This window comes from Gopherus flavomarginatus, chromosome 23 (genome assembly GCF_025201925.1).
Source record: "Gopherus flavomarginatus isolate rGopFla2 chromosome 23, rGopFla2.mat.asm, whole genome shotgun sequence".
Lineage (NCBI taxonomy): Eukaryota > Metazoa > Chordata > Testudines > Testudinidae > Gopherus > Gopherus flavomarginatus.
The window spans coordinates 15,216,710-15,244,660 of record NC_066639.1 but is presented as its reverse complement, the minus strand read 5'-3'; the positions used below and the strand labels follow the sequence as shown (position 1 = coordinate 15,244,660).

Genomic DNA, 27,951 nt, shown 5'->3' with positions numbered 1-27,951 from the left:
AGAGCAGCTGAGCTCCATCCTCTTCGGAAACCCCCTTTCAGATAGCTGAAGGCAGCTATTAAATCCTCCCTCACTCTTCCCTTCTGTAGACTAAATAACCCCAGTTCCCTCAGCTTCTCCTCAAAAGTCATGTGCCCCAGGCCCCTAATCATTTTTGTTGCCCTCCGCTGGACTCTCTCCAATTTGTCCACATCCCTTCTGTAGTGGGGGGCCCAAAACTGGACACAGTACTCCAGATGAGACCTCACCAGTGCCGAATAGAAGGGAATGATCACGTCCCTCGATCTGCTGGCAAAGCCCCTACTTATACAGCCCAAAATGCCTGTTGGCCTTCTTAGCAACAAGGGCACACAGCTGACTCATATCCAGCTTCTCGTCCACTGTAACTCCCAGGTCCTTTTCTGCAGGACTGCCACTTAGCCAGTCGGTCCCTAGTCTGTAGCAGTGAATGGGATTCTTCCTTCCTAAGGGCAGGACTCTGCATTTGTTCTTGTTGAACCTCATCAGGTTTCTTCTGGCCCAATCCTCTGATTTGTCTAGGTCACTCTGGACCCAAACCCTGCCCTCCAGCATATCTACCTCTGCCCCCAGCTTAGTGTCATCTGCGAACTTTCTGAGGCTGCAATTAATCCCATCCTCCAGATCATTAATGAAGGTGTTGAACAAAACCAGCCCCAGGACCCACCCTTGGGCCACTCCGCTTGAAACCGGCTGCCAACTAGACATGGAGCCGTTGATCGCTACCCGTTGAGGCTGATGATCTAGCCAGCTTTCTATCCACCTTATAGTCCATTCATCCAGCCCATACTCCTTTAACTTGCTGGCAAGATACTGTGAGAGACCGTATCAAAAGCTTTGCTAAAGTCAAAGTATATCACATCCACTGCTTTCCCCATATCCCCAGAGCCAGTTATCTCATCATAGAAGGCAATCGAGTTAGTCAGGCATGACTTGCCCTTGGTGAATCCATGTTGGCTGTTCCTGATCACCTTCCTCTCCTCTGAGTGCTTCAAAAGGGATTCCTTGAGGTCCTGCTCCATGATTTTTCCAGGGACTGAGGTGAGGCTGACTGGCCTGTAGTTCCCCGGATCCTCCTCCTCCTCTTTTTTAAACATGGGCACTACAGTAGCCTTTTTCCAGTAGTCTGGGACCTCCTCCAATTGCCATGAGTTTTCAAAGTTAATGGCCAGTGGCTCTGCAATCACATCAGCCAGTCCCTCAGCACCCTCGAATGCAGCGCATCCAGCCCCATGGATTTGTGCATGTCCAGCTTTTCTAAATAGTCCTTAACCTGGTCTTTCACCACTGAGGGCTGCTCACCTCCTCCCCATACTGTGCTGCCCAGAGCAGCAGTCTGGGAGCTGACCTTGTCTTCGAAGACCAAGGCCGAAAGAGCATTGAGTACTTCAGCTTTTCCCACATCTTCTGTCACTAGGTGGCCTCCCACATTTGGTAAGGGGCCCGCACTTTCTCTTCTTGTTGCTAACATACCTGTAGAAACCTTTCTTGTTACTCTTAACATCTCTTGCTAGCTGCAACTCCAAGTGTGCTTTGGCCTTTCTGATTTCACCTCTGCATGTTCGAGAGCAATGTTTTTATACTCCTCCCTAGTCATGTGTCCAAGTTTCCACTTCTTGTAAGCTTCCTTTTTGTGTTTAAGCTCACCAAACATTTCTCTGTTAAGCCAAGCTGGTCGCCTGCCATATTTGCTATTCCTTCTGCGCATCGGCATGGTTTGTTCCTGCAGCCTCAATAAGGGCTTCTTTAAAATATAGCCAGCTCTCCTGGACTCCTTTCCCCCTCATGTTATTCTCCCAGGGGATCCTGCCCATCAGTTCCCTGAGGGAGTCCAAGTCTGCTTTTGTGAAGTCCAGGGTCCGTATTCTACTGCTTTTGTCAGGATCCTGAACTCGACCATCTTATGGTCACTGCTGCCCAAGTTGCCACCCACTTCTACTTCCCCTACCAATTCTTCCCTGTTTGTGAGCAGCAGGTCAAGAGGAGCACGGCCCATGGTTGGTTCCTCCAGCACTCGCACCAGGAAACTGTCCCCAACACTTTCCAAAAACTTCCTGGATTGTCTGTGCACCGCTGTATTGCTCTCCTGGCAGATGTCAGGGGGATTGAAGTCCCCTGTGAAAACCAGGGCCGGTGATCTGGAAACTTCAGTTGGTTGTCTGAAAAAAGCCTGGTCCACCTCCTCCTCCTGGTCAGGTGGTCTATAGCAGACGCCCGCCACGACATCACCCTTGTTGCTCTCGCCTCTAAACTGATCCCAAAGACTCTCAACAGATTATTCTCCAGTTTCACACTGGAGCTCTGAGCAATCATACAGTGCAACTCCTCCACCTTTTCTCCCTCGCCCGTCCTTCCTGAACAGTTCATACCCATCCATGACAGTGCTCCAGTCATGTGAGTTACCCCACCAAGTCTGTTATTCCAGTCACATCAGAGTTCCTTGACTGTGCCGGGACGTCCAATTCTTCCTGCCTGTTTCCCAGGCCTCTTGCGTTCCTGTACAGGCGCCTAAGATAACTAGCCGATTGCCCTGCTTTCTCAGGATGAATCAGGAGGCCTCCCTTGTTGCACCCTCCTCCTTGTATCCCACTTCCCCACTTCTCTCCGGGCTTAGGTCACCATCCCAGGTGAACCTAGTTTAAAGCCCTGCTCACGAGGTTAGCCAGCCTGCCTGCGAAGATGCACTTCCTTCTCTTCGTTAGGTGGATCCCATCTCTTCCTAGCAATCCTTCTTCCTGGAACAACATCCCGTGGTCGAAGACTCCAAAGCCCTCTCTGCGACCCCACCTGCGGAGCCACGCATTTACCTCCACGATTCGATGGGCCTACCTGGGCCTTTTTCTTCACCAGGCAGTACCTGGGGGAACTCCATGGCTTGAGACAGAGTCCCTGGGACTAGATTGTATGGGGCAGCACTGCCCTGGGGGGCTGGAGGAGCCAGGCCTGCTCCGGGTCTCAATGCCCGGGGTCCCTGGGGAGCTCTCTGCCATGTCTGGTGCCCCCCCAGCCCTGCTCCCTGCTTTTTATCTCTCCTTTGAGGTGGCAGCGACCCAGTGGGCTCAGCACGGGATGTGAAGCTGGGAACTCTGCAGCTCCACCTCCACTTGCCGCATGGCCTCGGCCAAGCCCCTTTTCCATCTGTGCCTCCTTTTCTCCCCGGTGATATGACCCACCTCCCCGGGTGGGGGCAGTCAGAGGGCTACTGGGTTTGTGTCTGTAGAGTGCCCTGGTATGGCAGGAGGGGGGAAGAACCTGACCTCATGGGCTGCCGGATGGATTCTCCCGGGATCTGCACATCCGTCCTCTCTGCAGTCTGATGAGTCTCTCCCCTGGTGCCTGCTTGTCCTCTGTCACGGGAGCCCCATGGGCAGGTGGGGGAGTCCAGAGGCCTGGCTCTATTTCCCCCCCGTTTCCCTCGGCAGGATCTGGACGACTGTGTCATCAGGCAAACCAACACCCAGTTCCCCTATGGCTACGAGTACCTGGGGAACTCCGGCCGCTTGGTCATCACGCCGCTCACCGACAGGTACAGCACGGCGTGCCCAGTCCCTGCTGCTCCAGTGCAGTGCTGGGGACGCGCTGGGAGATTGGGGATCACAAGAGGCACCTAGAGTTTGTTGGCTATGTTAAGGTGATGGCTTGAGCTCTGACAGTGAAACTGCTGCTGAGGAAAGTGCACAGGAGAGCTAGGGACTAACTGCTGAGCTTATCATCGACTATCAGGGTTGGAAGGGATCTCAGGAGGTATCTAGTCCAACCCACTGCTCAAAGCAGGACCAAGCCCCAGACAGATTTTTGCCCCAGATCCCTAAATGGCCCCCTCAGGGATTGAACTCACAACCCTGGGTTTAGCAGGCCAATGCTCAAACCACTGAGCTAGCCCTGCCCCCTTTCTTGGGCTTCCTGCTGGCTTCAGCTGAGGTCTGTTCCCAGACGCAGAGGGGCTGGATGGGCAGAAGAGCAGAGTGGACATCGGAGGGATGGAGAGAGGAGATCCCAGTGGTGGATGGCCCGGGGGCGGGATGGGGAAAGCAGGGAGATTGATGCGTGGTCTCCCCTCTCTTTCCAGGTGCTACATAACTCTGACCACAGCCCTCCACCTCCACCGGGGAGGGTCTCCCAAAGGCCCTGCCGGCACAGGGAAAACGGAGACTGTGAAAGACCTGGGCAAGGCCCTGGGCATGTATGTGATTGTAGTGAACTGCTCCGAAGGCCTGGACTATAAATCCATGGGGCGCATGTACTCGGGCCTGGCTCAGGTAAGGGATCAGGCCACTGCACTGGCTCCAGAGCACATGGGCACTTCCCAGGGCTGGGATTCCCAGACCCACTCCCCTCCCAGAGCTGGGGACGGAACCCAGGAGCCCTGGCTGCTGGCCCCCCACGTTCTAACCACTAGATCCCACTCCCTCTCCAGGGCAGGGTGAGGCGGATAGGCGTGGGGCCGTGCGTGAATGGGAGGAACCTGTCTGTGGCAGCCCCCACCCCCCGCTTTCTGCTCTCATCCCACAGACAGGAGCCTGGGGCTGCTTTGACGAGTTCAACCGCATCAACATTGAGGTGCTGTCGGTGGTGGCCCAGCAGATCCTCTCCATTCTCTCGGCCTTGGCCGCCAACATGACCTCCTTCATCTTTGAGGGCCATAAGATCAAGCTGGTGTGGTCCTGTGGCATCTTCGTCACCATGAACCCAGGTGGGAGACACGGCCGTGCTCATGGAAAGGTCCCTCTCGCTGGCGGAGTGGCTGGCTCGGGCGTGGCAGGAGTTCAGATGGGCACCACACGGCCATTAGGGAAGAACCCAAGACCAGCCGGTCCCTATGCAGGGGCCTCGGCTCAGGGTCCCAGGCCTGGGGTTGGGTAAAGGGAGCGGGGCGGAGATGGCAGGTGGCCAGGGCTAACGTGCTGCTGGGTGCCATGGGGCAGGTTACGCCGGACGGACAGAGCTGCCCGACAACCTCAAGTCCATGTTCCGCCCCATCTCCATGGTGGTGCCGGACTCCACGCTCATTGCAGAGATCATCCTCTTCGGAGAAGGGTTCAGCAACTGTAAGGTACTCGCGGGCCTGGGGCCGCGGAGCTCAGAGAGTCGCCCTAGCTGGGAGCACTCGTGGCCTGGTCCCAGCCAGGGAGGGGACCTGCTGGCTCAGAGAACGGGACATGGGACCTTTTCTGTCCGGGTGGCACAGGCTCCTATCCAGCCCCAGACTGGGGGGACTGGCGGGCTCAGAGAACGGGACACGGGGCCTTTCCCGTCCGGGTGGCAGAGGCTCCCATCCAGCCCCAGACTGGGGGGACTGGTGGGCTCAGAGAACGGGACATGGGGCCTTTCCTGTCCGGGTGGCACAGGCTCCTATCCAGCCCCAGACTGGGGGGACTGGCGGGCTCAGAGAACGGGACATGGGGCCTTTCCTGTCCGGGTGGCACAGGCTCCCATCCAGCCCCAGGCTGGGGGGACTGGCGGGCTCAGAGAACGGGACACGGGGCCTTTCCCGTCCGGGTGGCAGAGGCTCCCATCCAGCCCCAGACTGGGGGGACTGGCGGGCTCAGAGAACGGGACATGGGGCCTTTCCTGTCCGGGTGGCACAGGCTCCCATCCAGCCCCAGGCTGGGGGGACTGGCGGGCTCAGAGAACGGGACACGGGGCCTTTCCCGTCCGGGTGGCAGAGGCTCCCATCCAGCCCCAGACTGGGGGGACTGGCGGGCTCAGAGAACGGGACACGGGGCCTTTCCTGTCCGGGTGGCCCGGGCTCCCATGCGGCCCCAGACTGGGGGGACTGGCGGGCTCAGGGATTGGGACACGGGGCCTTTCCCGTCCGGGTGGCCCGGGCTCCCATGCGGCCCCAGACTGGGGGGACTGGCGGGCTCAGAGAACGAGACATGGGACCTTTCCTGTCCGGGTGGCCCGGGCTCCCATCCAGCCCCAGACTGGGGGGACTGGCTTGCTCGGGGAATGGGACATGGGGCCTTTCCTGTCCGGGTGGCCCGGGCTCCCATCCAGCCCCAGACTGGGGGGACTGGCTTGCTCGGGGAATGGGACATGGGGCCTTTCCTGTCCGGGTGGCACAGGCTCCTATCCAGCCCCAGACTGGGGGGACTGGCGGGCTCGGGGAATGGGACATGGGGCCTTTCCTGTCCGGGTGGCACAGGCTTCCATCCAGCCCCAGACTGGGGGGACTGGCGGGCTCAGGGTTTGGGTCACGGGGCCTTTCCCATCCAGGTGGCACAGGCTCCCTTCCAGCCCCAGACTAGGGGGACTGGCGGGCTCAGAGAACGGGACACGGGGCCTTTCCCGTCCGGGTGGCCCGGGCTCCCATCCGGCCCCAGACTGGGGGGACTGGCGGGCTCGGGGAATGGGACATGGGGCCTTTCCCGTCCGGGTGGCCCAGGCTCCCATCCGACCCCAGACTGGGGGGCCTGGTGGGCTCAGGGATTGGGACACGGGGCCCTTCCCGTCCGGGTGGCCTGGGCTCCCATTTGGCCCCAGACTGGGGGGACTGGTGGGCTCAGAGATTGGGACACAAGGCCCTTCCCATCTGGGTGGCCCAGGTTCCCATCCGGCCCCAGACTGTGGGGACTGGCAGGCTCAGGGATTGGGACATGGGGCCCTTCCCGTCCCGGTGGCCCGGGCTCCCATCCGGCCCCAGACTGGGGGGACTGGCAGTCTCGGGGATTGGGACACGGGGCCCTTCCCGTCTGGGTGGCCCAGGCTCCCATCCGGCCCCAGACTGGGGGGACTGGTGGGCTCAGAGAATGGAACATGGGGCCTTTCCCATCTGGGTGGCCCAGGCTCCCATCCGGCCGCAGACTGGGGGGACTGGCAGGCTCGGGGATTGGGACACAGGGCCCTTCCCGTCTGGGTGGCCCGGGCTCCCATCCGGCCCCAGACTGGGGGGACTGGTGGGCTCAGGGATTGGGACACGAGGCCCTTCCCATCTGGGTGGCCCAGGCTCCCATCTGGCCCCAGACTGAGGGGACTGGCGGGCTCAGGGATTGGGACACGAGGCCCTTCCCGTCTGGGTGGCCCCGGCTCCCATCCGGCCCCAGACTGGGGGGACTGGCGGGCTCGGGGATTGGGACACGGGGCCCTTCCTGTCTGGGTGGCCCAGGCTCCCATCCGGCCGCAGACTGGGGGGACTGGCAGGCTCGGGGATTGGGACACGGGGCCCTTCCTGTCTGGGTGGCTCGGGCTCCCATCCGGCCCCAGACTGGGGGGACTGGCAGGCTCAGGGATTGGGACACAGGGCCCTTCCTGTCTGGGTGGCCCAGGCTCCCATCCGGCCCCAGACTGGGGGGACTGGCGGGCTCAGGGATTGGGACACGGGGCCCTTCCTGTCTGGGTGGCTTGGGCTCCCATCCGGCCCCAGACTGGGGGGACTGGCAGGCTCAGGGATTGGGACACAGGGCCCTTCCTGTCTGGGTGGCTCGGGCTCCTATCTAGCCCCAAGGTTGGGGGACCAGCTGGCCAGGGTGAGGGGGTTTCTGCTCTTGGGGGTGCTGGCTGTGGCATGGCTCCAGGGGTCAGAGGACGGCAGGCAGGGTGAGCTGGGGGTTTCTGGCTCTCAGCGAGATGCCCTCTCCAAAGCCTGGTGCCCTGGCCCCCCGCAATGGAGCCCCCGGCTGCCGCGCCCCACCCCGTGCTGATGGGCTCCGCCCTGTCCCAGCTCCTGGCCAAGAAGGTCTACACCCTCTACTCGCTGGCAGTGCAGCAGCTCTCCAAGCAGGACCACTACGACTTCGGCCTGCGGGCGCTGACGTCGCTGCTCCGCTACGCCGGGAAGAAGCGCAGGGTGCACCCCGACATCACCGACGAAGAGGTGAGGTGCCCCTGGGATGTGCCGGGCGGCGCTGGAGGGGGCCGTGGGGAGCGATGCCGTCAGTGTGCCAGCTGGATCCCCAGCACCCCGAGGTGCCCGGCTCACCTGGCTCTCCTGGTGGCTTTCAGATCCTCCTCATGGCCATGAAGGACATGAATATCGCCAAGCTCGCCTCAGTCGACGTGCCCCTCTTCAATGGCATCGTCCAGGACCTCTTCCCGGGCATCGAGTCGCCGGTCATTGACTACGGGAAGGTCAGCTAGCCGGCCCAGCCCTCAGCTGGGCTCCTTCCCCCACGGCTGGAGCCACGTGCCCTCTAGTGCCGAGGGGCTGCACTGCCGAGGCACTTCCTTCCTGAGAGCTGGGGATGCCTAGGTTTTGTTCCCAGCTCAGGGACAGGAGCAGGGGGTAGTGGTTAGAGCAGGGGGGCTGGGAGCCAGGACTCCTGGGTTCTCTCCCTAGCTCTGGGAGGAGAGCGGGGTCTGGTGGGTCAGAGCAGGGGGGCTGGGAGCCAGGACACCTGGGTTCTCTCCTGGGTCTGGGAGGGGAGTGGTGTCTAGTGGTTAGCGCAGGGAGGGTTGGGAGCCAGGACTCCTGGGTTCTCTCCCTGGCTCTGGGAGAGGAGTGGGGTCTGGTGGGTCAGAGCAGGGGGGCTGGGAGCCAGGACTCCTGGGTTCTCTCCCTGGCTCTGGGAGGGGAGTCGGGGCTGGTGGGTCAGAGCAGGGGGGCTGGGAGCCAGGACTCCTGGGTTCTCTCCCTGGCTCTGGGAGGAGAGCGGAGTGTGGTGGGTCGGAGCAGGGGGACTGGGAGCCAGGACTCCTGGGTTCTCTCCTGAGTCTGGGAGGGGAGCGGGGCCTAGGGGTTAGAGCAGGCGGGCTGGGGGCCAGGACTCCTGGGTTCTCTCCTGGTCTGGACGGGGAACGGGGTCCCGGGGGCACGTGCAGCGAGCTCAGGCCGGCCGTGTCCGTCGCTGCTGGAGTGGGCCGCTCCCCGCTCCGTGCCCGGGGCCCGTCACCCCAGGCCGGGCCCTGTCTCTGCAGCTGAAGGAAGCCATCGAGCTGGAGCTGAAGGGGATGGGGCTGCAGGTGACGCCCTTCACCATCACCAAGGTCATCCAGCTGTACGAGACCAAGAACTCCCGCCACTCCACCATGATTGTGGGCACCACAGGCAGCGGCAAGACGGTCACCTGGCGCACCCTGCAGGCCACCATGGCCACCCTGTGCCGGAGCGGGGACGCTGCCTACAACCTCGTCCGGGTCAGTGGGTGGGGACTGGGGCTGCCCTGGTGCTGGGGGGTGGCAGGGGGCTGGGAGCCGGGGCGGGGCTGGGCAGGGGTCCCTGGCTTCCCACCCCCTCTGACTGGTTCTCTCCTCTGCCCTCCGGCTGGCGCTGGGCCCGGCAGGAATTCCCCCTGAATCCCAAGGCCGTGTCCCTGGGCGAGCTGTATGGAGAGTACGACCTCAGCACTGGCGAGTGGACGGACGGCATCCTGTCCAGCGTCATGCGGGCAGCCTGCGCAGGTACCCACGGGCAGCAGGGCCAGGGGTGAGCCGCAGCCAGAGCGGGGGGCAGGGCACGGCTCAGAGGAGTGGGCGGGGGGAGGCTGTGCCCAGGGGCAGAGCATGGCCCGGAGGAGTGGGCAGAGGGGGGGCCAGGGCAGGGCTGATAGGAGTGGGCATAGGGGGGGCTGTGCCCAGGGGCAGGGCACAGTCCAGAGGAGTGGGCAGAGCGGGGGGCTGTGCCCGGGGGCAGGGCAGGGCTGATAGGACTGGGCAGAGCGGGGGGCTGTGCCTGGGGGCAGGGCACAGCTCATAGGACTGTGCAGAAGGGGGGCAGTGCCCGTGTGCTGCTTTCTGCTCCTCACTCTGGCATGTCTGTTCCACTCTCTCGGCTGGCCTGCCTCTCTCTGGGAGACTGGCCTGTGCCCGGAGGCTGGGTGCTGGGGTGCCCCCGGCTCGTGCCAGCCGGTTGGCACCAGCATTTCGCAAACAGCACGGGGAGAGGAGGTGCTCTCAGCTGTGCACCGTGGGGAGCTGTGCCCCGGGCCGGGCGTGCCACGCTGCGCGGGTGCTAGATGCCAGGCCGTACCCATCAGCACCACGTATGGGGTGCCCCTGCCATGTGCGGCTGCTTAGCGACCCACAGTCTAATGGCTTGTGGCCGGGTCTCCCCACGGGAACCCGGGAGATTCGGTTTGCCCGCCGGAGCGGGTGGCGGGGGTGGTGTCTGCGTGCCAGGCTGCAGTGGCATGTGAGAGAGTTCTGCCGTTACTAGGAGATGGGGGGGGGCCGCGGCCTGACCCCAATATCGCTGGTAATTGAGAATGACAGCGAGGTGAGAGGCGGCGGGAGCGCAGCCGGGGGCACTGGCTGGCTCAGCACCGGGGAAGGGGGATGGGGCTGGTGCCCACCAGGGCTCTGGTTCCAATTTACATTTGATGCCCAGGCGAGGTGCCACTGAGTCTCGGTTGGTGTGCCAGTGTGTATGTGCCCCTCCCGACCCGCAGCCCCTACTAGCCCAGCCCTGCCCCCCCAGCTCTGCTAGTGCCTCTCCCGACCCACAGCCCCTATTAGCCTAGCCCTGCCCCCCAGCTCTGCCAGTGCCCCTCTCGACCCACAGCCCCTGCTAGCCCAGCCCTGCCCCCCCAGCTCTGCTAGTGCCTCTCCCGACCCACAGCCCCTATTAGCCTAGCCCTGCCCCCCCAGCTCTGCCAGTGCCCCTCTTGACCCGCAGCCCGTGCTAGCCCAGCCCTGCCCCCCCAGCTCTGCTAGTGCCTCTCCCGACTCGCAGCCCCTATTAGCCCAGCCCTGCCCCCCCAGCTCTGCCAGTGCCCCTCCCGACCTGCAGCCCCTGCTAGCCCAGCCCTGCCCCCCCAGCTCTGCTAGTGCCTCTCCCGACCCACAGCCCCTATTAGCCTAGCCCTGCCCCCCCAGCTCTGCCAGTGCCCCTCCCGACCCGCAGCCCCTGCTAGCCCAGCCCTGCCTCCCCAGCTCTGCTAGTGCCTCTCCCGACCCACAGCCCCTATTAGCCTAGCCCTGCCCCCCCAGCTCTGCCAGTGCCCCTCTTGACCCGCAGCCCCTGCTAGTCCAGCCCTGCCCCCCCAGCTCTGCTAGTGCCTCTCCCGACCTGCAGCCGCTATTAGCCTGGCCCTGCCCCCCCCAGCTCTGCGGGGCCCCTCATTCCCAACTCGCAGCCCCCGTTCCATCCCTGGGTGGCACATTCCCATCTCCATTTCATCTCCTCTCCCAGCACCGGGCACTGCTGTCGGAGGCCCGAGGGCACCCTGAGGGCAGTGGGCGCGGATCGAGGGGGCAGAGAGGGCTGGAAGGCTGAGCTTTTGGGCAAGGGTGGGGAGCTCCTAGAGCTGAGGGGGCTTCCCCTGCTCTCCTGGTCCCACCAGACGAGAAGCCCGATGAGAAGTGGATCCTGTTTGACGGGCCGGTGGACACCCTGTGGATCGAGAGCATGAACTCGGTCATGGACGACAACAAAGTCTTGACCCTGATCAACGGGGAGCGGATCTCCCTGCCCGAGCAGGCAAGTCACCCCGGGGGCTGCTCCGAGCACCTGGACCAGCTGCGGGCTGCTCCGAGCACCTGGGCTGGGGCCAGGAAGGCGGCGCGCTGCCCCCACTGATCCTGTCCCTTCTCCAGGTCTCGCTGCTCTTCGAGGTGGAGAACCTAGCGGTGGCCTCGCCCGCCACCGTCTCCCGCTGCGGGATGGTCTACACGGACTACAGCGACCTGGGCTGGAAACCCTACGTCCACTCCTGGATCGAGAAGCGCCCCAAGGTTCCCGGGCGGGTGGAGGGAATGAAGCAGGGGCTCAGCAGGGGGCGCTCTCCCCTGTGCTGCAGGGAGGAGGGGTGGCGGATTTGGGCCGAGGGGCACTGGCAGAGCCCAGCACTGGAGCTGTGGGTCAGCAGAGCTGAGGGAGCCCAGGGCTGGAGCTGGAGGAGGGGCTGCAGGTTGGGCTTGAGGGGCACCGGCTGAGCTGAGAGTGTGAGCCCAGGGCTGGAGCTGCGGGTTGGCAGAGCCGGGGGGAGCCCAGAGTTGGAGCTGCAGGTCGGCAGAGCCGGGGGGAGCCCAGGGCTGGAGCTGGTGGAGGGCGTGAGGGGCACCGGCAGAGCCGTGGTGGAGAGCCCAGGAGTGGAATAGCCCAACCCTGCTGTGCGAGAGCTTTGCTCTGGGTCCCTCACTCCTCAGGGGGAGGCAGAAGCTCTGCAGCGAATGTTCGACAAGTTCATCGACAAGATGCTGACGTTCAAGAGGGAAAACTGTGAGGAGCTGGTCCCCATCCCTGAGTACAGCGGGATCGTGTCGCTCTGCAAGCTCTTCTCTGCTCTGGCCACCCCAGAGAACGGGGTAGGTGGCGAGCGGGAGCCGCTCTCGCGCTCTCATTGGCTGTCTTTCCGCCCATCGCTCAGAGCAGGGGGCTTTCACACCTTTGCACCTCTGGTGCCCCTCTGTGTCTGGGCGTGGTATTCAGCAGGAGCTCCACTCCGTGACTGTGACCCCACTGGCGTAAACCAGGAGTCACTCCGTGTAAGTCAGCAGAGGTACCCAGCTGTGGGGAACTGGGACGCCGACCCTTGGAATCCAGAGCAGGGGGTTCCTGTAGCAGAGTTTGGGTTATGAATCGTCCCTAGTAGCCAGCACTCTGGCACCCCCTTGTTTCTCAGCCTCTCTGTGTTCTCGTCATACCTGACTGCCAGGGCAATACGTTCATGGAGGTTAGGTCCATATTAGCCAGGATGTGTAAGGAATGATGTCCCCACCCTCTGTTTGTCAGAGGGTGGAGATGGATGGCAGGAGAGAGATCACGTGATCATTACCTGTTAGGTTCACTCCCTCTGGGGCACCTGGCATTGGCCACTGTTGGAAGACAGATACTGGTCTGAGTGGACCTTTGGTCTGACCCAGTATGGCCATTCTGATGTTCTAGTCTTATGTTCTGGCACCATTGGCCAGCAAAGCCTCCTGAGCTTGGAGGAGACACAAGTACCATGTAAGGAGAGAAGAAATAAAGACTGATTCACAGAGCTTAAAGGTTCTGGGTGTATCAACCTACAACTCGCCCATCATAGCTGCTGATTTAAGGGTTCAGGGTATGGGTATGCCAACCTAGAACATTCATCATGCAGCATTACGTTCCAGCTGTATCAGCCCAGAATATGTTATGAGGGCAGGGGACTGGACTCGATGACCTCTCGAGGTCCCTTCCAGTCCTGGAGTCTATGAGAACACTCCCATCATGCAGGCTGATGTTCCCGGTATGACAGCCTAGAACACTCCCATGGTGCAGCTTGATGTTCTGGTTAAATCAGTCTAGAACGCTCCCACTGTGCAGCCTGATGTTCTGGGTATGTCAGCCTAGAACACTCCCATCATGCAGCCTGATGTTCCAGGTACATCAACAGAATGTGCCCATTGTATAGCCTGACGTTGTGGTTACATCAGCCTAGAACATTCCCATTGTGCAGCCTGATGTTCTGGGTGTGTCAGCCTAAAACACTCCCATGGTACAGCCTGATGTTCTGGGTGTGTCAGCCTAGAGCACTCCCATCATGGAGGCTGATGTTCCAGGTACATCAACATTGTATAATGTTCTGGGTACATCAACCTACAACGCTCCCAGTGTGCAGCCTGATGTTCCGGGTACGTCAGCCTAGAATGCTCCCATGGTGCAGCCTGATGTTCTGGGTATGATAGCCTAGAACACTCCCATCATGCAGGCTGATGTTCCAGGTACATCAACATAGAATGTGCCCATTGTACAACGTGATGTTCTGGTTTCATCAACCTCGAACACTCCCATTGTGCAGCCTGATGTTCTGGATACATCAACCTAGAACACTGCCATTATGCAACCTGATGTTCCTGCTACGCCAGCCTAGAACGTTCCCATTGTCCAGCGTGATGTTCCGGGTACATCACATCACTATAGAACACTTCTTGCCATGTCACCCTATGTTCCGAGTGTGTCAATGCGTGTTTGTGGGGAATGCTGTGGTAGCCTGTGGTAAGGTTAGAAAGCCAGCTCAGTGCAAGGTTCCCGTCTCTTGCTCTCCAGGTGAACCCAGCAGATCGTGAGAACTACACTACGGTGGTGGAAATGTACTTCATCTTCAGCATGATCTGGTCCGTGTGCGCAGCGGTGGACGAGGAGGGCAGGAAGAAGATTGACAGCTACTTGCGAGAGATGGAAGGCTCCTTCCCTAACAAGGTCCCTGGCGCGTCTCCCCACGCAGGCGACCACCCTCTCTGTGGGCCCGAGGGAGCCCAGAGGAATGGTGATGCTGTGACCAGAGCAGAGCCAAGAGGGTGATGGGAGAGGAATGGCCAATACGGGAAGGGAAGAGGGACAGTGCTTGCCGGGAGTGAGCAGCTCTATGTCATTTCCTCCCATTCCTGCCCCACTCCCGTCTCTCTTCACGACATTGACACCTCGAGCCCTCTGTAGTCCCAGCTCCAAGACTCTGCTGAGCCCAGAGCCTGATCCCCATGATGGGCCCCAGCACCAGCTCCTGGTCCTGGCCGCACGTTGGGTGGGGCCAGGCCTGGGCCCCTCATGGGCTCTTCCTGCTCCCTCCAGGACACCGTCTACGAGTATTTCGTCGACCCCAAGAGGAAGAACTGGGCCTCGTTTGAGGACAAGCTGCCCAAAATGTGGAGATACCCATCCAAGTGAGTAACTGGCTGCCGGGGGCCGAGATGGGGGGCTAGGGCCTTAGCCGGAGCTGGTCTGAGCAGGAGAAGTGGGGGTCCGAAGCTGGGGGGAGAAGCGCATCCTCTGGGAGTCTCCTACAAAAGGAGATTTGTAAGGGAAAGCAAACCGCTCAGTGTCAGCTGCAGACTTGCTGAGGTGCAATCGATCCCCTCATCCGGATCATTAATAAAGTGTGGAACAAAACCGGCCCCGGAACCGACCCGTGCGGCACCTCGCTGGCACCAGCTCCAAGTAGACCTGGAGCCGCTGGTCACTGCTTATCCATCTAGCCAGCTTTCCGTCCCCCTCCGAGTGTTCACCGCCTGCCGACACCGGCTGCCAGCTAGACCTGGAGCCACTGGTCACTGCCCGTCCATCTAGCCAGCTTTCCATCCCCTCCGAGTGTTCACCGCCCGTCGACACCGGCTGCCAGCTAGACCTGGAGCCACTGGTCACTGCCCGTCCATCTAGCCAGCTTTCCATCCCCTCCGAGTGTTCACCGCCTGCCGACACCGGCTGCCAGCTAGACCTGTAGCCGCTGGTCACTGCCCGTCCATCTAGCCAGCTCTCCATCCCCTCCGAGTGTTCACCGCCCGCCGACACCGGCTGCCAGCTAGACCTGGAGCCGCTGCTCACTGCCCGTCCATCTAGCCAGCTTTCCATCCCCTCCGAGTGTTCACCGCCCACCGACACCGGCTGCCAGCTAGACCTGTAGCCGCTGGTCACTGCCCGTCCGTCTAGCCAGCTTTCCATCCCCGCTGAGTGTTCACCGCCCGCCGACACCGGCTGCCAGCTAGACCTGGAGCCGCTGGTCACTGCCCGTCCATCTAGCCAGCTTTCCATCCCCTCCGAGTGTTCACCGCCCGCTGACACCGGCTGCCAGCTAGACCTGGAGCCGCTGCTCTATGCCCGTCCATCTAGCCAGCTTTCCGTCCCCTCTGAGTGTTCACTGCCCGCTGACACCGGCTGCCAGCTAGACCTGGAGCCGCTGCTCACTGCCCGTCCATCTAGCCAGCTTTCCGTCCCCTCCGAGTGTTCACCACCCGCTGACACCTGCTGTCAGCTAGACCTGGAGCCGCTGGTCACTGCTCGTCCATCTAGCCAGCTTTCCATCCCCTCCGAGCGTTCACCGCCGGTGACACCGGCTGCCAGCTAGACCTGGAGCTGCTGGTCACTGCCCGTCCATCTAGCCAGCTTTCCGTCCCCTCCGAGCGTTCACCGCCCGCTGACACCGGCTGCCAGCTAGACCTGGAGCCGCTGGTCACTGCCCGTCCATCTAGCCAGCTTTCCATCCCCTCCGAGTGTTCACCGCCCACTGACACCGGCTGCCAGCTAGACCTGGAGCCGCTGGTCACTGCCCATCGATCTAGCCAGCTTTCCGTCCCCTCCGAGTGTTCACCGCCCGCCGACACCGGCTGCCAGCTAGACCTGGAGCCGCTGGTCACTGCCCGTCCGTCTAGCCAGCTTTCCATCCCCGCCGAGTGTTCACCGCCCGCTGACACTGGCTGCCAGCTAGACCTGGAGCCGCTGGTCACTGCCCGTCCATCTAGCCAGCTTTCCATCCCCTCCGAGTGTTCACCGCCCACTGACACCGGCTGCCAGCTAGACCTGGAGCCGCTGGTCACTGCCCGTCCATCTAGCCAGCTTTCCGTCCCCTCCGAGTGTTCACCGCCCGCCGACACCGGCTGCCAGCTAGACCTGGAGCCGCTGCTCACTGCCCGTCCATCTAGCCAGCTTTCCATCCCCTCCGAGTGTTCACTGCCTGCCGACACCGGCTGCCAGCTAGACCTGTAGCCGCTGGTCACTGCCCGTCCATCTAGCCAGCTTTCCATCCCCTCCGAGTGTTCACCGCCCACTGACACCGGCTGCCAGCTAGACCTGGAGCCGCTGGTCACTGCCCGTCCATGTAGCCAGCTTTCCATCCCCTCCGAGTGTTCACCGCCCACTGACACCGGCTGTCAGCTAGACCTGGAGCCGCTGGTCACTGCCCGTCCATCTAGCCAGCTTTCCGTCCCCTCCGAGTGTTCACCGCCCACTGACACCGGCTGTCAGCTAGACCTGGAGCCGCTGGTCACTGCCCATCGATCTAGCCAGCTTTCCGTCCCCGCCGAGTGTTCACCGCCCGCTGACACTGGCTGCCAGCTAGACCTGGAGCCGCTGGTCACTGCCCATCGATCTAGCCAGCTTTCCGTCCCCGCCGAGTGTTCACGGGACGGGAGATAAGCGTCTCCTAAGGCCTGTTGGTTTTCCGAATGGCCCGTTCCCCGCCCAGTGTCCAGAGTGACAGTATCTTGGCTAGTGGGCGTTCCCCGCGGTAACCTCATCGGCAATGCACAGACATTGTCAATATTCCGAACTTCAGATAGAAAACTCCGACTTGCTACAAATAGGATAATCCTACTCAGCAGAGCACCGCCTTCCCAATGGCTTCTCACATGACCATGTCATCATGATAGCACTGTGAAGAATATTGGGGCAGTGTCACTGGGGTGGGATCCAGGGCTGGAAAGGCCCGTTGGCCTGATGCAGGGGATGGGTTATGGGGCTGGATGGGCCCGTTGGCCTGATCCAGGGGACAGGCTATGGGGCTGGATGGGCCCGTTGGCCTGATCCAGGGGACGGGCTATGGGGCTAGATGGGCCCATTGGCCTAATGCAGGGGACAGGATATGGAGCTGGATGGGCCCATTGGCCTGATACGGGGCGCGGGCTATGGGGCTGAATGGGCCCGTTGGCCTGATCCAGGGGACGGGCTATGGGGCTGGATGGGCCCATTGGCCTGATAAGGGGCATGGGCTATGGGGCTGGATGGGCCCATTGGCCTGATGCAGGGGACGGGCTATGGGGCTGGATGGGCCCGTTGGCCTGATGCAGGGGACGGGCTATGGGGCTGGATGGGACCGTTGGCCTGATCCAGGGGACGGGATATGGAGCTGGATGGGCCCGTTGGCCTGATACGGGGCACGGGACGTGGGGTGGATGGGCCCATTGGTCTGATCCAGGGGACGGGCTATGGGGCCATTGGTCTGGTCCAGCGCAATGATCACTTGGGGCTGATGCCCCCATCTGTCCCCCTCTCCCCAGCGCCTCCTTCTATAAGATCATCGTCCCCACGGTGGACACGGTGCGCTACAACTACCTGGTAAACGCCCTGGTGTCCAATCAGAACCCAGTGCTGCTCGTGGGCCCGGTCGGCACCGGGAAGACCTCCATCGCCCAGAGCGTGCTGCAGTCCCTCGACAACACCAAGTGGGCTGTGCTGACCGTCAACATGTCGGCGCAGGTAACGGGCCACGGAGATCCCCTGGTGCCGGGCCAGGGGGGCAGGGCCACGGAGTTCCCCTCCAGTGCTGGGCCAGGTGGGCAGGGCCACGGGGATCCCCTGGTGCTGGGCCAGGGGGGCAGGGCCATGGAGATCCCCCGGTGCCAAGCTATGGGGCAGGGCCACGGAAATCCCCCGGGCAGGGCTATGGAGATTCCCCCGGTGCCGGGCCAGGGGGCCAGGGTGTGACGGTGCTGCCTGTGGGAGCCAGCTGAGATCACTCAATCAGGGTGAACTGCAAACAAAACGGGGCAGACAAACCCCAAACGCTGGTGGTTATTCCAATACTTAGATTTACCAACCAGCACAGAACAGCTTCTGTAGTACGTCACTGGTCACTTAGAAATCCAAACCACGCAGTTCCCTTAAAGTGCCCAGCCTCAGGCCTCCGTCCAGACACACTCGTCAGATGTGATGATGATTTCTGAAAATCTTACTTCATCGTAGAAAAGAAAAGGTTCTTCCAATCCCAAAGGATCAGCCACATACCCAGGTCCAACTACAACTTAGATCTTACCCACAATACACGCTACAGCCAATTCTTATTAACTGAGCTAAAATGTATTAGAAAAGAAAAGAGAGAGTGTTGGTTAAAAGATCAGTACACAGACAGACTTGAATTCAATTCTTGAGGTTCAGATCCATGGCAGAGGTGAGCTTGTAGTTGCCAAAAGTCCTTTTAGAAATAGTCCAGAGGTTACAGTCCAATGTCCATATTCAGGGTGGCTCCCGTCAGTGACTGGGGATCTCAATCCTTGTGGCCTAAGGTTTCCCCTTCTGGAAACCCAAAGCAGATCTGAGATGAAGAAGGATCGTGTCCCAGGTTCTTATACATTTCCAGCAGCCTTTGAGCGTGAGTGTGAGTGAGTGTTCGGCCTGAGAAAACAATCGGCTTAACTCCTTCTCCCAAACATCCTGGCAATTAGCACAGAGTCATTTATCCATCAGACAGTTCAGATACAGGTTACCACAACCTTCAAAGAGACACAGAGACAAGAATACGATTTCCCTCAAGTATCATCTTAAATGCTAATATTCCTTTTTTGCTCTTTGAATTAAAACTGTAGCAATAGACAAGACTTGTCTGCTGGCATCCCAAGCCCTGAGCAAACACCTCCCCTTCTCCCTCTAACACTGCAGACTTCCATTTCAAAGCTCTGTTCGTTTACAGATCTTGCTAACCAGTCCTTACGGTTCACCCAGGGTCGGGTCAGTCGGTGAGGTCAGTTAATTAACTCTTTCTGGCCCCGTCACCTTTCAACGAGATATTATATTATACTCATAACGTCCCACAGGGCCACGGAGATCCCTCGGTGAGGGTGCCGGACAGTTGTTGGCTGGCAGGGAGAGGCTGGGCAGTTGTTGGCAGCTGGGCAGGTGCCAAGCCATCGCTGGCCGGCAGGGGGAGGCTGGGCAGGTGCCGGGCAGTCGCTGGTGGCTGGGTGGGTTCGGGGCAGTCGCTGGCCGGCAGGGGGAGCCTGGGTCGGGTGCCAGGCGGTCGCTGGCCGGCAGGGGGAGGCTGGGCAGGTGCCGGGCAGTCGCTGGTGGCTGGGTGGGTTCGGGGCAGTCGCTGGCCGGCTGGGGGAGCCTGGGTTGGGTGCCGGGCGGTCGCTGGCCGGCAGGGGGAGGCTGGGCTGGTGCTGGGCAGTTGCTGGCCGACAAGGGGAGGTTCGGCGGGTGCCGGGCAGTCATTGGTGGCTGGGCGGTCGCTGGCCGGCAGGGGGAGGCTGGGCCGGTGCCAGGTGGTCACTGGCCAGCAGGGGGAGGCTGGGCAGGTGCTGGGCAGTCATTGGTGGCTGGGCGGGTGCCGGGTGGTTGCTGGCCGGGAGGGGGAGGTTGGGTGGTGCCGGGCAGTCGCTGGCCGGCAAGGGGAGGCTGGGCAGGTGCCGAGCAGTTGCTGGCTGGCAGGGGGAGGCTGGGTCGGTACCGGGCAGTCATTGGTGGCTGGGCGGGTGCCGGGCGGTCGCTGGCCGGCAGGGGGAGACTGGGCGGGTGCCGTGCCAGGCGGTTGCTGGCCGGCAGTTACATCCAACCTCTCAGTCTGGCGACGTGCCCGGTGGCCTGCGGCGAAGGGCTGAGCCCTGGGTGGAGCTGGGCCCGTCCCGTGGAGCCGCCAGCCCGTGCCGTCCCTGGACTCAGGCCCCTGCCCCCCCAGACCTCCTCCAACAACGTGCAGAACATCGTCGAGAGCCGCGTGGAGAAGCGCACCAAGGGCGTCTACGTGCCCGTGGGCGGCAAGAGCATGATCACCTTCATGGACGACCTCAACATGCCGGCCAAGGACGCCTTTGGCTCCCAGCCGCCGCTGGAGCTGCTGCGCCTCTGGATCGACTACGGCTTCTGGTACGACCGCGAGAAGCAAACCATCAAGTACGTCAAGGTGAGAAGCCCGCCCGGCGCCGCTGGGCTACGTCGCTGCCCACCTGGCGCTGAGCCCCGGGGCTCGCACCTGCCACGACTCGCAAGTGGCCGGCGGGGCGGGCAGGTCCACCCAGGGACTGTTCCCCCGGCTGGCTCCGAGGGGTCTCTGCAGAGTCTCATGAAGGGGGCGGCCCGTGCCGCCCCCGGTGGTGGGGAGCCTCCTGGAAAAGGAGCTGTGCCAGTCCCAGTCCCCTTGGTGCCCCCTCTCTGCCGGGAGCTGCGTGGCTCGCTGCACGGGGAGGGGCTCAGCTGTGTCACCGCTTGGCCTGCCCCCTTTCTTCAGTGCGTCCCCCCTTCAGGCCTGGGGTGCTCGGCGGAGGTGGGGTCCCTGCCGGCAGGGGGTAGCTGGCAGTGCCGGGGGTGATGGCCGTGCCGTGGCCCGGGGGAGTTAATTCCGACGATTCATGTGGACAGGGCACTGCTGAGGCTGGCGTCTGTGCCCGGAATCTAGTCGGCGTGTGCCACAGCAGACATTGGCGCCGGGCGCTGCCGCTGGGACGCCATTAGGATGCGGCAGCCGCGCCGCGGGCCCCTCCGGATGCTTGCCGCGCGTTGCGGGGGGAGAAGAAAGGCCTCGCTCGGCTTTGGTGTGAGCGGCGGCTCTCTCCCCTCAGGACATGTTCCTGATGGCAGCCATGGGCCCCCCGGGGGGCGGCCGCACCGTGATATCCAGCCGGCTTCAGAGCAGATTCAACCTCATCAACATGACCTTCCCCACGGTAAGGGCGGCTGCCTCCCCGGCACACTCAGAGCAGCCGCGTGCAACGCCTGGGCCTCGGGGCCCCCCTACCCTGGCGTCATTCACCCCTGGCACTCCTTCCTCAGCAGGTGGGTGCCAGGCCGCCATCTCTCAGCCCCCGAGATGCCCACAGCCCAGGCAGGTGCCATTTGCCCCGGGCACCCCTTCCTCAGCAGGTGGGTGCCAAGCCGCCATCTCTCAGCCCCCGAGATGCCCGCAGCCCAGTCGGCAGCCACGTCCCCTCTCTCCTGCCTCGGGAACGGGCGGGATGGGCCCGCGAGGGGAAAGCGGCAGGCGCTAGGTGCCGCTCCGGCCGTCCCGCAGGAGACGCAGATCCGGCGCATCTTCGGCACCATGCTCAACCAGAAGCTGCAGAACTTCGAGGAGGCGGTGAAGCCACTCGGGAACGTCGTCACCGAGGCCACGGTCGAGCTGTACCACGCCGTGGTGCAGAAATTCCTGCCCACACCCGCCAAGATCCACTACCTCTTCAACCTGCGCGACATCTCCAAGGTGCCCAGCTGGTGCCCCACGTGCCCCATGGGTCGGAGCCCAGGGTGGAGCCAGGGGCCCCGCCCACCCCCTCCCTGGGTCAGAGCCCAGCCCGGAGCCCATGTGGAGCCAGGGGCCCTGCCCACCTCCCGTGTCAGAGCCCAGCCTGGAGCCCAGCATGGAACCAGGGGTCCTGCTCACAGTATCTGTTGGCACCACACGTGGGGGTTGGCGGCACAGAAGGCCCCTGGCATGAGTGGGGCTGGCGCAGGGAGGAATCCAGCAGAGGTTTGGTGCTGGTGCCCGGTGCCAGCCCCTCAGTGTGTCCTGCCTGTCACAGCAGCAGCCGCACACAGATGGGATCTGGGCTGGAGGCTTCCAGGAACAGCTGGCTCGGGGGTGGGGAATGGGGCAGGCCTGTCCCCTCTAGGGGGCGCCGGCTCCCCTCCGACCCCAGGGCAGGGACTGGCTGGCTCGGGGGGGCGGGGAATGGGGCAGGGGCCTTTCCCCTCTAGGGGGCGCTGGCTCCCACCTGGCCCCAGGGCGGGGAGTGGCTGGCTCAGGGGGGTGGGAATGGGGCAGGGGCCTGTCCCCTCTAGGGGGCGCCGGCTCCCACCCGGCCCCAGGGCGGGGACTGGCTGGCTCAGGGGGGTGGGAATGGGGCAGGGGCCTGTCCCCTCTAGGGGGCGCCGGCTCCCACCCGGCCCCAGGCCAGGGACTGGCTGGCTCAGGGGGGTGGGGAATGGGGCAGGGGCCTGTCCCCTCTAGGGGGCGCCAGCTCCCACCCGGCCCCAGGGCAGGGACTGGCTGGCTCAGGGGGGGCGGGGAATGGGGCAGGGGCCTGTCCCCTCTAGGGGGCGCCGGCTCCCACCCGGCCCCAGGGCGGGGACTGGCTGGCTCAGGGGGGCAGGGAATGGGGCAGGGGCCTGTCCCCTCTAGGGGGCGCCGGCTCCCACCCGGCCCCAGGGCAGGGACTGGCTGGCTCAGGGGGGCAGGGAATGGGGCAGGGGCCTGTCCCCTCTAGGGGGCGCTGGCTCCCACCCGGCCCCAGGGCAGGGACTGGCTGGCTCAGGGGGGTGGGAATGGGGCAGGGGCCTGTCCCCTCTAGGGGGCGCCGGCTCCCACCCGGCCCCAGGGCCGGGACTGGCTGGCTCAGGGGGTGGGGAATGGGGCAGGGGCCTGTCCCCTCTAGGGGGCGCCGGCTCCCACCCGGCCCCAGGGCGGGGACTGGCTGGCTCAGGGGGGCAGGGAATGGGGCAGGGGCCTGTCCCCTCTAGGGGGCGCCGGCTCCCACCCGGCCCCAGGGCAGGGACTGGCTGGCTCAGGGGGGTGGGAATGGGGCAGGGGCCTGTCCCCTCTAGGGGGCGCTGGCTCCCACCCGGCCCCAGGGCAGGGACTGGCTGGCTCAGGGGGGCGGGGAATGGGGCAGGGGCCTGGGGCCTGTTTCCGTTTGGGACCTGCATTGGTGAAGGGCCTGGCCCAGGCGAGCAGGTGGGGGGGTCCCAGCTGGCGGCTCAGGCTCCGCCCCCGGCACAGGTGTTCCAGGGGATGCTGCGGGCGCACAAGGATTTCCACGATACCAAGCCCAGCCTCACCCGCCTGTGGATCCACGAGTGTTTCAGGTAGAGCCGCCCCCCCGCCCCCTCCAGCCCCTGGGCACTGCCGGCCTGGTGCTGGCGGGCACCTACCCTCCCCCCGCGCCCGGCCACACTGCACCCCCTCCAGCCCCTGGGCACTGCCGGCCTGGTGCTGGCGGGCACCTTCCCTCCCCCTGCGCCCGGCCACGCTGCGCCCCCTCCAGCCCCCTGGGCACTGCCGGCCTGGTGCTGGCGGGCACCTTCCCTCCCCCTGCGCCCGGCCACACTGCGCCCCCTCCAGCCCCTGGGCACTGCCGGCCTGGTGCTGGCGGGCACCTTCCCTCCCCCTGCGCCCGGCCACGCTGCGCCCCCTCCAGCCCCCTGGGCACTGCCGGCCTGGTGCTGTCAGGCACCTTCCCTCCCCCCGCGCCCGGCCACACTGCCCCCCCTCCAGCCCCTGGGCACTGCCAGCCTGGTGCTGGCCGGCACCTTCCCTCCCCCCGTGCCTGGCCATGCTGCGCCCCCTCCACCCCCTGGGCACTGCCGGCCTGGTGCTGGCCGGCACCTTCCCTCCCCCCGCGCCCGGCCACACTGCGCCCCCTCCATCCCCCTGGGCACTGCCGGCCTGGTGCTGGCGGGCACCTTCCCTCCCCCCGCGCCCGGCCACGCTGCGCCCCCTCCAGCCCCCTGGGCACTGCCGGCCTGGTGCTGGTGGGCACCTTCCTTCCCCCTGCGCCCGGCCATACTGCGCCCCCTCCAGCCCCCTGGGCACTGCCGGCCTGGTGCTGGTGGGCACCTTCCCTCCCCCCGAGCCCGGCCACACTGCGCCCCCTCCAGCCCCCTGGGCACTGCCGTCCTGGTGTCAGCGGGCACCTTCCCTCCCCCCGAGCCCGGCCACACTGCGCCCCCTCCAGCCCCTGGGCACTGCCGGCCTGGTGCTGGCAGGCACCTTCCCTCCCCCTGCACCCAGCCACACTGCGCCCCCTCCAGCCCCCTGGGCACTGCCGTCCTGGTGTCAGCGGGCACCTTCCCTCCCCCCGCGCCCGGCCACATTGCGCCCCCTCCATCCCCCTGGGCACTGCCGGCCTGGTGCTGGCGGGCACCTTCCTTCCCCCTGCGCCCGGCCATGCTGCGCCCCCTCCATCCCCCTGGGCACTGCCGGCCTGGTGCTGGCCGGCACCTTCCCTCCCCCCGCGCCCGGCCACACTGCGCCCCCTCCAACCCCCTGGGCACTGCCGGCCTGGTGCTGGTGGGCACCTTCCTTCCCCCCGCGCCCGGCCACGCTGCGCCCCCTCCAGCCCCCTGGGCACTGCCGGCCTGGTGCTGGCCGGCACCTTCCCTCCCCCTGCGCCCGGCCATGCTGCGCCCCCTCCAACCCCCTGGGCACTGCCGGCCCAGTGCTGGCGGGCACCTTCCCTCCCCCTGCACCCGGCCATGCTGCGCCCCCTCTAACCCCCTGGGCACTGCCGGCCTGGTGCTGGTGGGCACCTTCCCTCCCCCTGCGCCCGGCCATGCTGCGCCCCCTCCAGCCCCCTGGGCACTGCCGGCCTGGTGCTGGCGGGCACCTTCCCTCCCCCTGCGCCCGGCCACGCTGTGCCCCCTCCAGCTCCCTGGGCACTGCCGGCCTGGTGCTGGCGGGCACCTTCCCTCCCCCCGTGCCCAGCCACACTGCGCCCCTTTCCTCCCAGCTTCTTGGGGGCGACCCCCGGTGCCTGAGCCCAGCCCCCTCTCCCGGCAGGGTCTTCTCCGACCGCCTGGTGGACTCGGCCGACAAGGACGCCTTCGTTGGCCTCCTGACCGAGAAGCTGGGCTCCTTCTTCGACCTGACCTTCCACAACCTCTGCCCCAGCAAGCGCCCGCCCCTCTTCGGTGGGTGCCGCGTGCCAAACCCCACTGCGGGCTGGGGGCTACAGCGCGGGGCCGGCGAGCCAGGACGCCTGGGTTCCCTCCCCAGCTCTGGGAGGGGAGTGGGGGCTGGTGGGTTAGAGCAGGGGGGCTGGGAGCCAGGACTCCTGGGTTCTCTCCCCGGCTCTGGGAGGGGAGTGGGGGCTGGTGGTTAGAGCAGGGGGGCTGGGAGCCAGGACTCCTGGGTTCTCTCCCCGGCTCTGGGAGGGGAGTGGGGGCTGGTGGGTTAGAGCAGGGGGGCTGGGAGCCAGGACTCCTGGGTTCTCTCCCCGGCTCTGGGAGGGGAGTGGGGGCTGGTGGGTTAGAGCAGGGGGGGCTGGGAGCCAGGACTCCTGGGTTCTCTCCCCGGCTTGGGGAGGGCAGGGGGGGTAGTGGGTGGAGGAGGGGCCATGCCCCCAGTGACCCTCTTGCCCGTTGGCAGGGGACTTCCTGCGGGAGCCGCGGGTGTACGAGGACCTGGTGGACCTGGCGGCGCTGAAGCTGGAGATGGAGCGGGCGCTGGACGAGTACAACCAGACGCCCGGCGTGGTGCAGATGCAGCTCGTGCTCTTCCGCGACGCCATCGAACACGGTGAGCGACGCCTCCCGCCCCGTGCCCCTGCCAGGCGCCTCCAGGGCTCCCCTTCAGCCCAGCCCTGGCACCTGGCTGCAGATCAACACCTGCTCTGCCCCGAGGGAGCCCCATGTGGCCAAGCAGGCCTGCCCTCCCTCCCACACTGGGGAAACTGAGGCACGCTGCTCAGGGCAGCGATGGAACCCGGAGTCCTGGCCCCTGGCTCTTTGAGATCTCTCTGAGTTAAATCTTTGTCCCAGCTCGGGGGCCATGGAGGGAGCTGAGGGCAGCCTCCGCTTCCGGTGGAGGCAAACTCCCAGCATGCAATGCAAGCCTTTTGGTCTCCTTGGGGCTACTTGCGTGGCCAGTTGGCTGCCCGCTCCGGCCCTGGGGTGCCCCCTTCTGACCAGTGCCCCCTGCAGTTACCCGGATCGTGCGGGTGATCGGCCAGCCGCGTGGGAACATGCTGCTGGTGGGCATCGGGGGCAGCGGGCGCCAGAGCCTGGCACGCCTGGCCTCCTCCATCTGCGAGGACCAGACCTTCCAGATCGAGGTGACCAAGCACTACCGCAAGCAGGAGTTCAGAGACGGTGAGTGCCCCCCCCCGCCAGCCGCCCCCCCGGCACAGCCAGCCCCCCAGTGAGCTGACGGCCCCCCGGCCTCTCCCCCCAGACATCAAGAAGCTGTACCGGCAGGCGGGCGTGGAGCTGAAACACACCACCTTCCTCTTCGTGGACACGCAGCTCATGGACGACTCCTTCCTGGAGGACATCAACAACATCCTGAGCTCCGGGGAGGTGCCCAACCTCTACAAGGCCGACGAGTTCGAGGAGGTGCGGGCGCCGGCGCCAGGCTGCGGGCACCACGGGCAAGGGGCTGGCAGGGCCGAGGGGTGTGCTGCAGGACTGCTGTGCCGGTGCCCCTCACTCCTGACCCGCGGCCTCCTGCCCCCCCAGCTCCGCCGGTGCCCCTCACTCCTGACCTGCAGCCCCTGCCAGCCCAGCCCTGCCGGTGCCCCTCACTCCCGACTCGCAGCCCCCTGCCCCCTAGCTCCGCCGGTGCCCCTCACTCCCGACCCACAGCCCCCTGCCCCCCCAGCTCCGCCGGTGCCTCTCACTCCCGACCCGCAGCCCCCTGCCCCTCCAGTTCTGCCGGTGCCCCTCACTACCGACCCGCAGCCCCCTGCCCCCCTAGCTCCGCCGGTGCCCCTCACTCCCGACCCACAGCCCCCTGCCCCCCCAGCTCCGCCGGTGCCCCTCACTCCCGACCCGCAGCCCCCTGCCCCCCCAGCTCTGCCAGTGCCCCTCACTCCCGACCCGCAGCCCCCTGCCCCTCCAGTTCTGCCGGTGCCCCTCACTCCCGACCCGCGGCCCCCTGCCCCCCCAGCTCCGCCGGTGCCCCTCACTCCCGACCCACGGCCCCCTGCCCCCCCAGCTCCGCCGGTGCCCCTCACTCCCGACCCGCGGCCCCCTGAACCCCCAGCTCCGCCGGTGCCCCTCACTCCTGACCCGCGGCCTCCTGCCCCTCCAGCTCCGCCGGTGCCCCTCACTCCCGACCTGCGGCCCCCTGCCCCCCCAGCTCCGCCGGTGCCCCTCACTCCTGACCCGCGGCCTCCTGCCCCCCCAGCTCTGCCGGTGCCCCTCACTCCCGACCTGCAGCCCCTGCCCGCCCAGCCCTGCCCCCCCAGCCCTGCTGACGCCCCTCACTCCCAACCCGCAGCCCCTGCTAGCCCACCCCGGGCTCCTACACAGCTGTGGCTGGTGTGAAGTGTCCCAATCGCCCCCTGGCAGCTGGCGCGTGGGTGCCACTCACAGTGGCTGGAGGGAGTGAGTGGCCCGGGCCCCTTGGAGGGGGCACGGCCCAGGACCCCGTGCCCAGCTGCGAACACTTCCCCTGTGGTCAGATCCAGTCCGTGATCCTGGACGCGGCCCGAGCCGACGGGATCCCCGAGACGGCCGACAGCCTCTTCGGCTACCTGATCGAGAGGGTGCGGGACAACCTGCACGTGGTGCTCTGCCTCAGCCCCATCGGGGACCCCTTCAGGTGTGGGGCTGGCGTGGAGCAGCAGCGCCCCCTGGCGGGCAGCTCGGGCCTCGCTGGCAGCCGGGTGGGGGGAGCAGAGCTAGGAGCCCACAGCTGTGTGGGGGCAGGGGCTAGTGAGGACGTGGGGTGGGAGCGGGGCAGATATGGGGGCAGGATGGGAGGGGCAGGGCAGGGATGGGGACGGGGTGGGAGCAGGGCAGAGATGGGGGGCAGGATGGGAGGGGCAGGGCAGGGCAGGGATGGGGGGCAGGATGGGAGGGGCAGGGCAGGGATGGGAGGGGGTGGTAGCTGGGCAGGGATGGGAGCAGGGAAGAGATGGGGGGCAGGTTGGGAGGGGCAGGGCAGGGCAGGGATG

General features: G+C 64.8%; 1 protein-coding gene and 1 long non-coding RNA gene across 7 annotated transcripts in view; one reads left to right on the top strand and one right to left on the bottom strand.

The window, feature by feature from the left end:
- The window catches only part of DNAH2 (dynein axonemal heavy chain 2), a 136,138-nt gene that overhangs the window by 63,317 nt on the left and 44,870 nt on the right, over positions 1 to 27,951 (top strand). For all 3 annotated transcript variants that reach the window (XM_050933445.1, XM_050933446.1, XM_050933447.1), the window contains exons 36-58: positions 3,441 to 3,544; positions 4,088 to 4,277; positions 4,531 to 4,711; positions 4,944 to 5,071; positions 7,682 to 7,834; positions 7,963 to 8,088; positions 8,875 to 9,093; positions 9,240 to 9,357; positions 11,238 to 11,374; positions 11,491 to 11,628; positions 12,043 to 12,201; positions 13,910 to 14,062; positions 14,432 to 14,523; positions 17,629 to 17,827; positions 20,022 to 20,246; positions 20,902 to 21,006; positions 21,351 to 21,539; positions 23,055 to 23,140; positions 24,834 to 24,964; positions 25,422 to 25,571; positions 25,976 to 26,143; positions 26,226 to 26,386; positions 27,457 to 27,596. In XM_050933445.1, coding sequence (XP_050789402.1) covers positions 3,441 to 3,544; positions 4,088 to 4,277; positions 4,531 to 4,711; positions 4,944 to 5,071; positions 7,682 to 7,834; positions 7,963 to 8,088; positions 8,875 to 9,093; positions 9,240 to 9,357; positions 11,238 to 11,374; positions 11,491 to 11,628; positions 12,043 to 12,201; positions 13,910 to 14,062; positions 14,432 to 14,523; positions 17,629 to 17,827; positions 20,022 to 20,246; positions 20,902 to 21,006; positions 21,351 to 21,539; positions 23,055 to 23,140; positions 24,834 to 24,964; positions 25,422 to 25,571; positions 25,976 to 26,143; positions 26,226 to 26,386; positions 27,457 to 27,596 — 3,452 coding nt within the window. The remainder of the gene's footprint in view (positions 1 to 3,440; positions 3,545 to 4,087; positions 4,278 to 4,530; positions 4,712 to 4,943; positions 5,072 to 7,681; positions 7,835 to 7,962; positions 8,089 to 8,874; positions 9,094 to 9,239; positions 9,358 to 11,237; positions 11,375 to 11,490; positions 11,629 to 12,042; positions 12,202 to 13,909; positions 14,063 to 14,431; positions 14,524 to 17,628; positions 17,828 to 20,021; positions 20,247 to 20,901; positions 21,007 to 21,350; positions 21,540 to 23,054; positions 23,141 to 24,833; positions 24,965 to 25,421; positions 25,572 to 25,975; positions 26,144 to 26,225; positions 26,387 to 27,456; positions 27,597 to 27,951) is intronic.
- On the bottom strand, positions 14,953 to 16,572 carry LOC127039664 (uncharacterized). 4 transcript variants are annotated; one of them, XR_007771282.1, is made up of 4 exons: positions 16,514 to 16,572; positions 16,154 to 16,243; positions 15,704 to 15,793; positions 14,953 to 14,984 (listed from the first exon to the last, which is right to left on the bottom strand). It is a non-coding gene; the product is annotated as an uncharacterized LOC127039664 (long non-coding RNA). The 4 variants fall into 4 exon arrangements; XR_007771280.1 differs by lacking the exon at positions 14,953 to 14,984 and adding an exon at positions 15,125 to 15,164; XR_007771281.1 differs by lacking the exon at positions 14,953 to 14,984 and adding an exon at positions 15,306 to 15,344.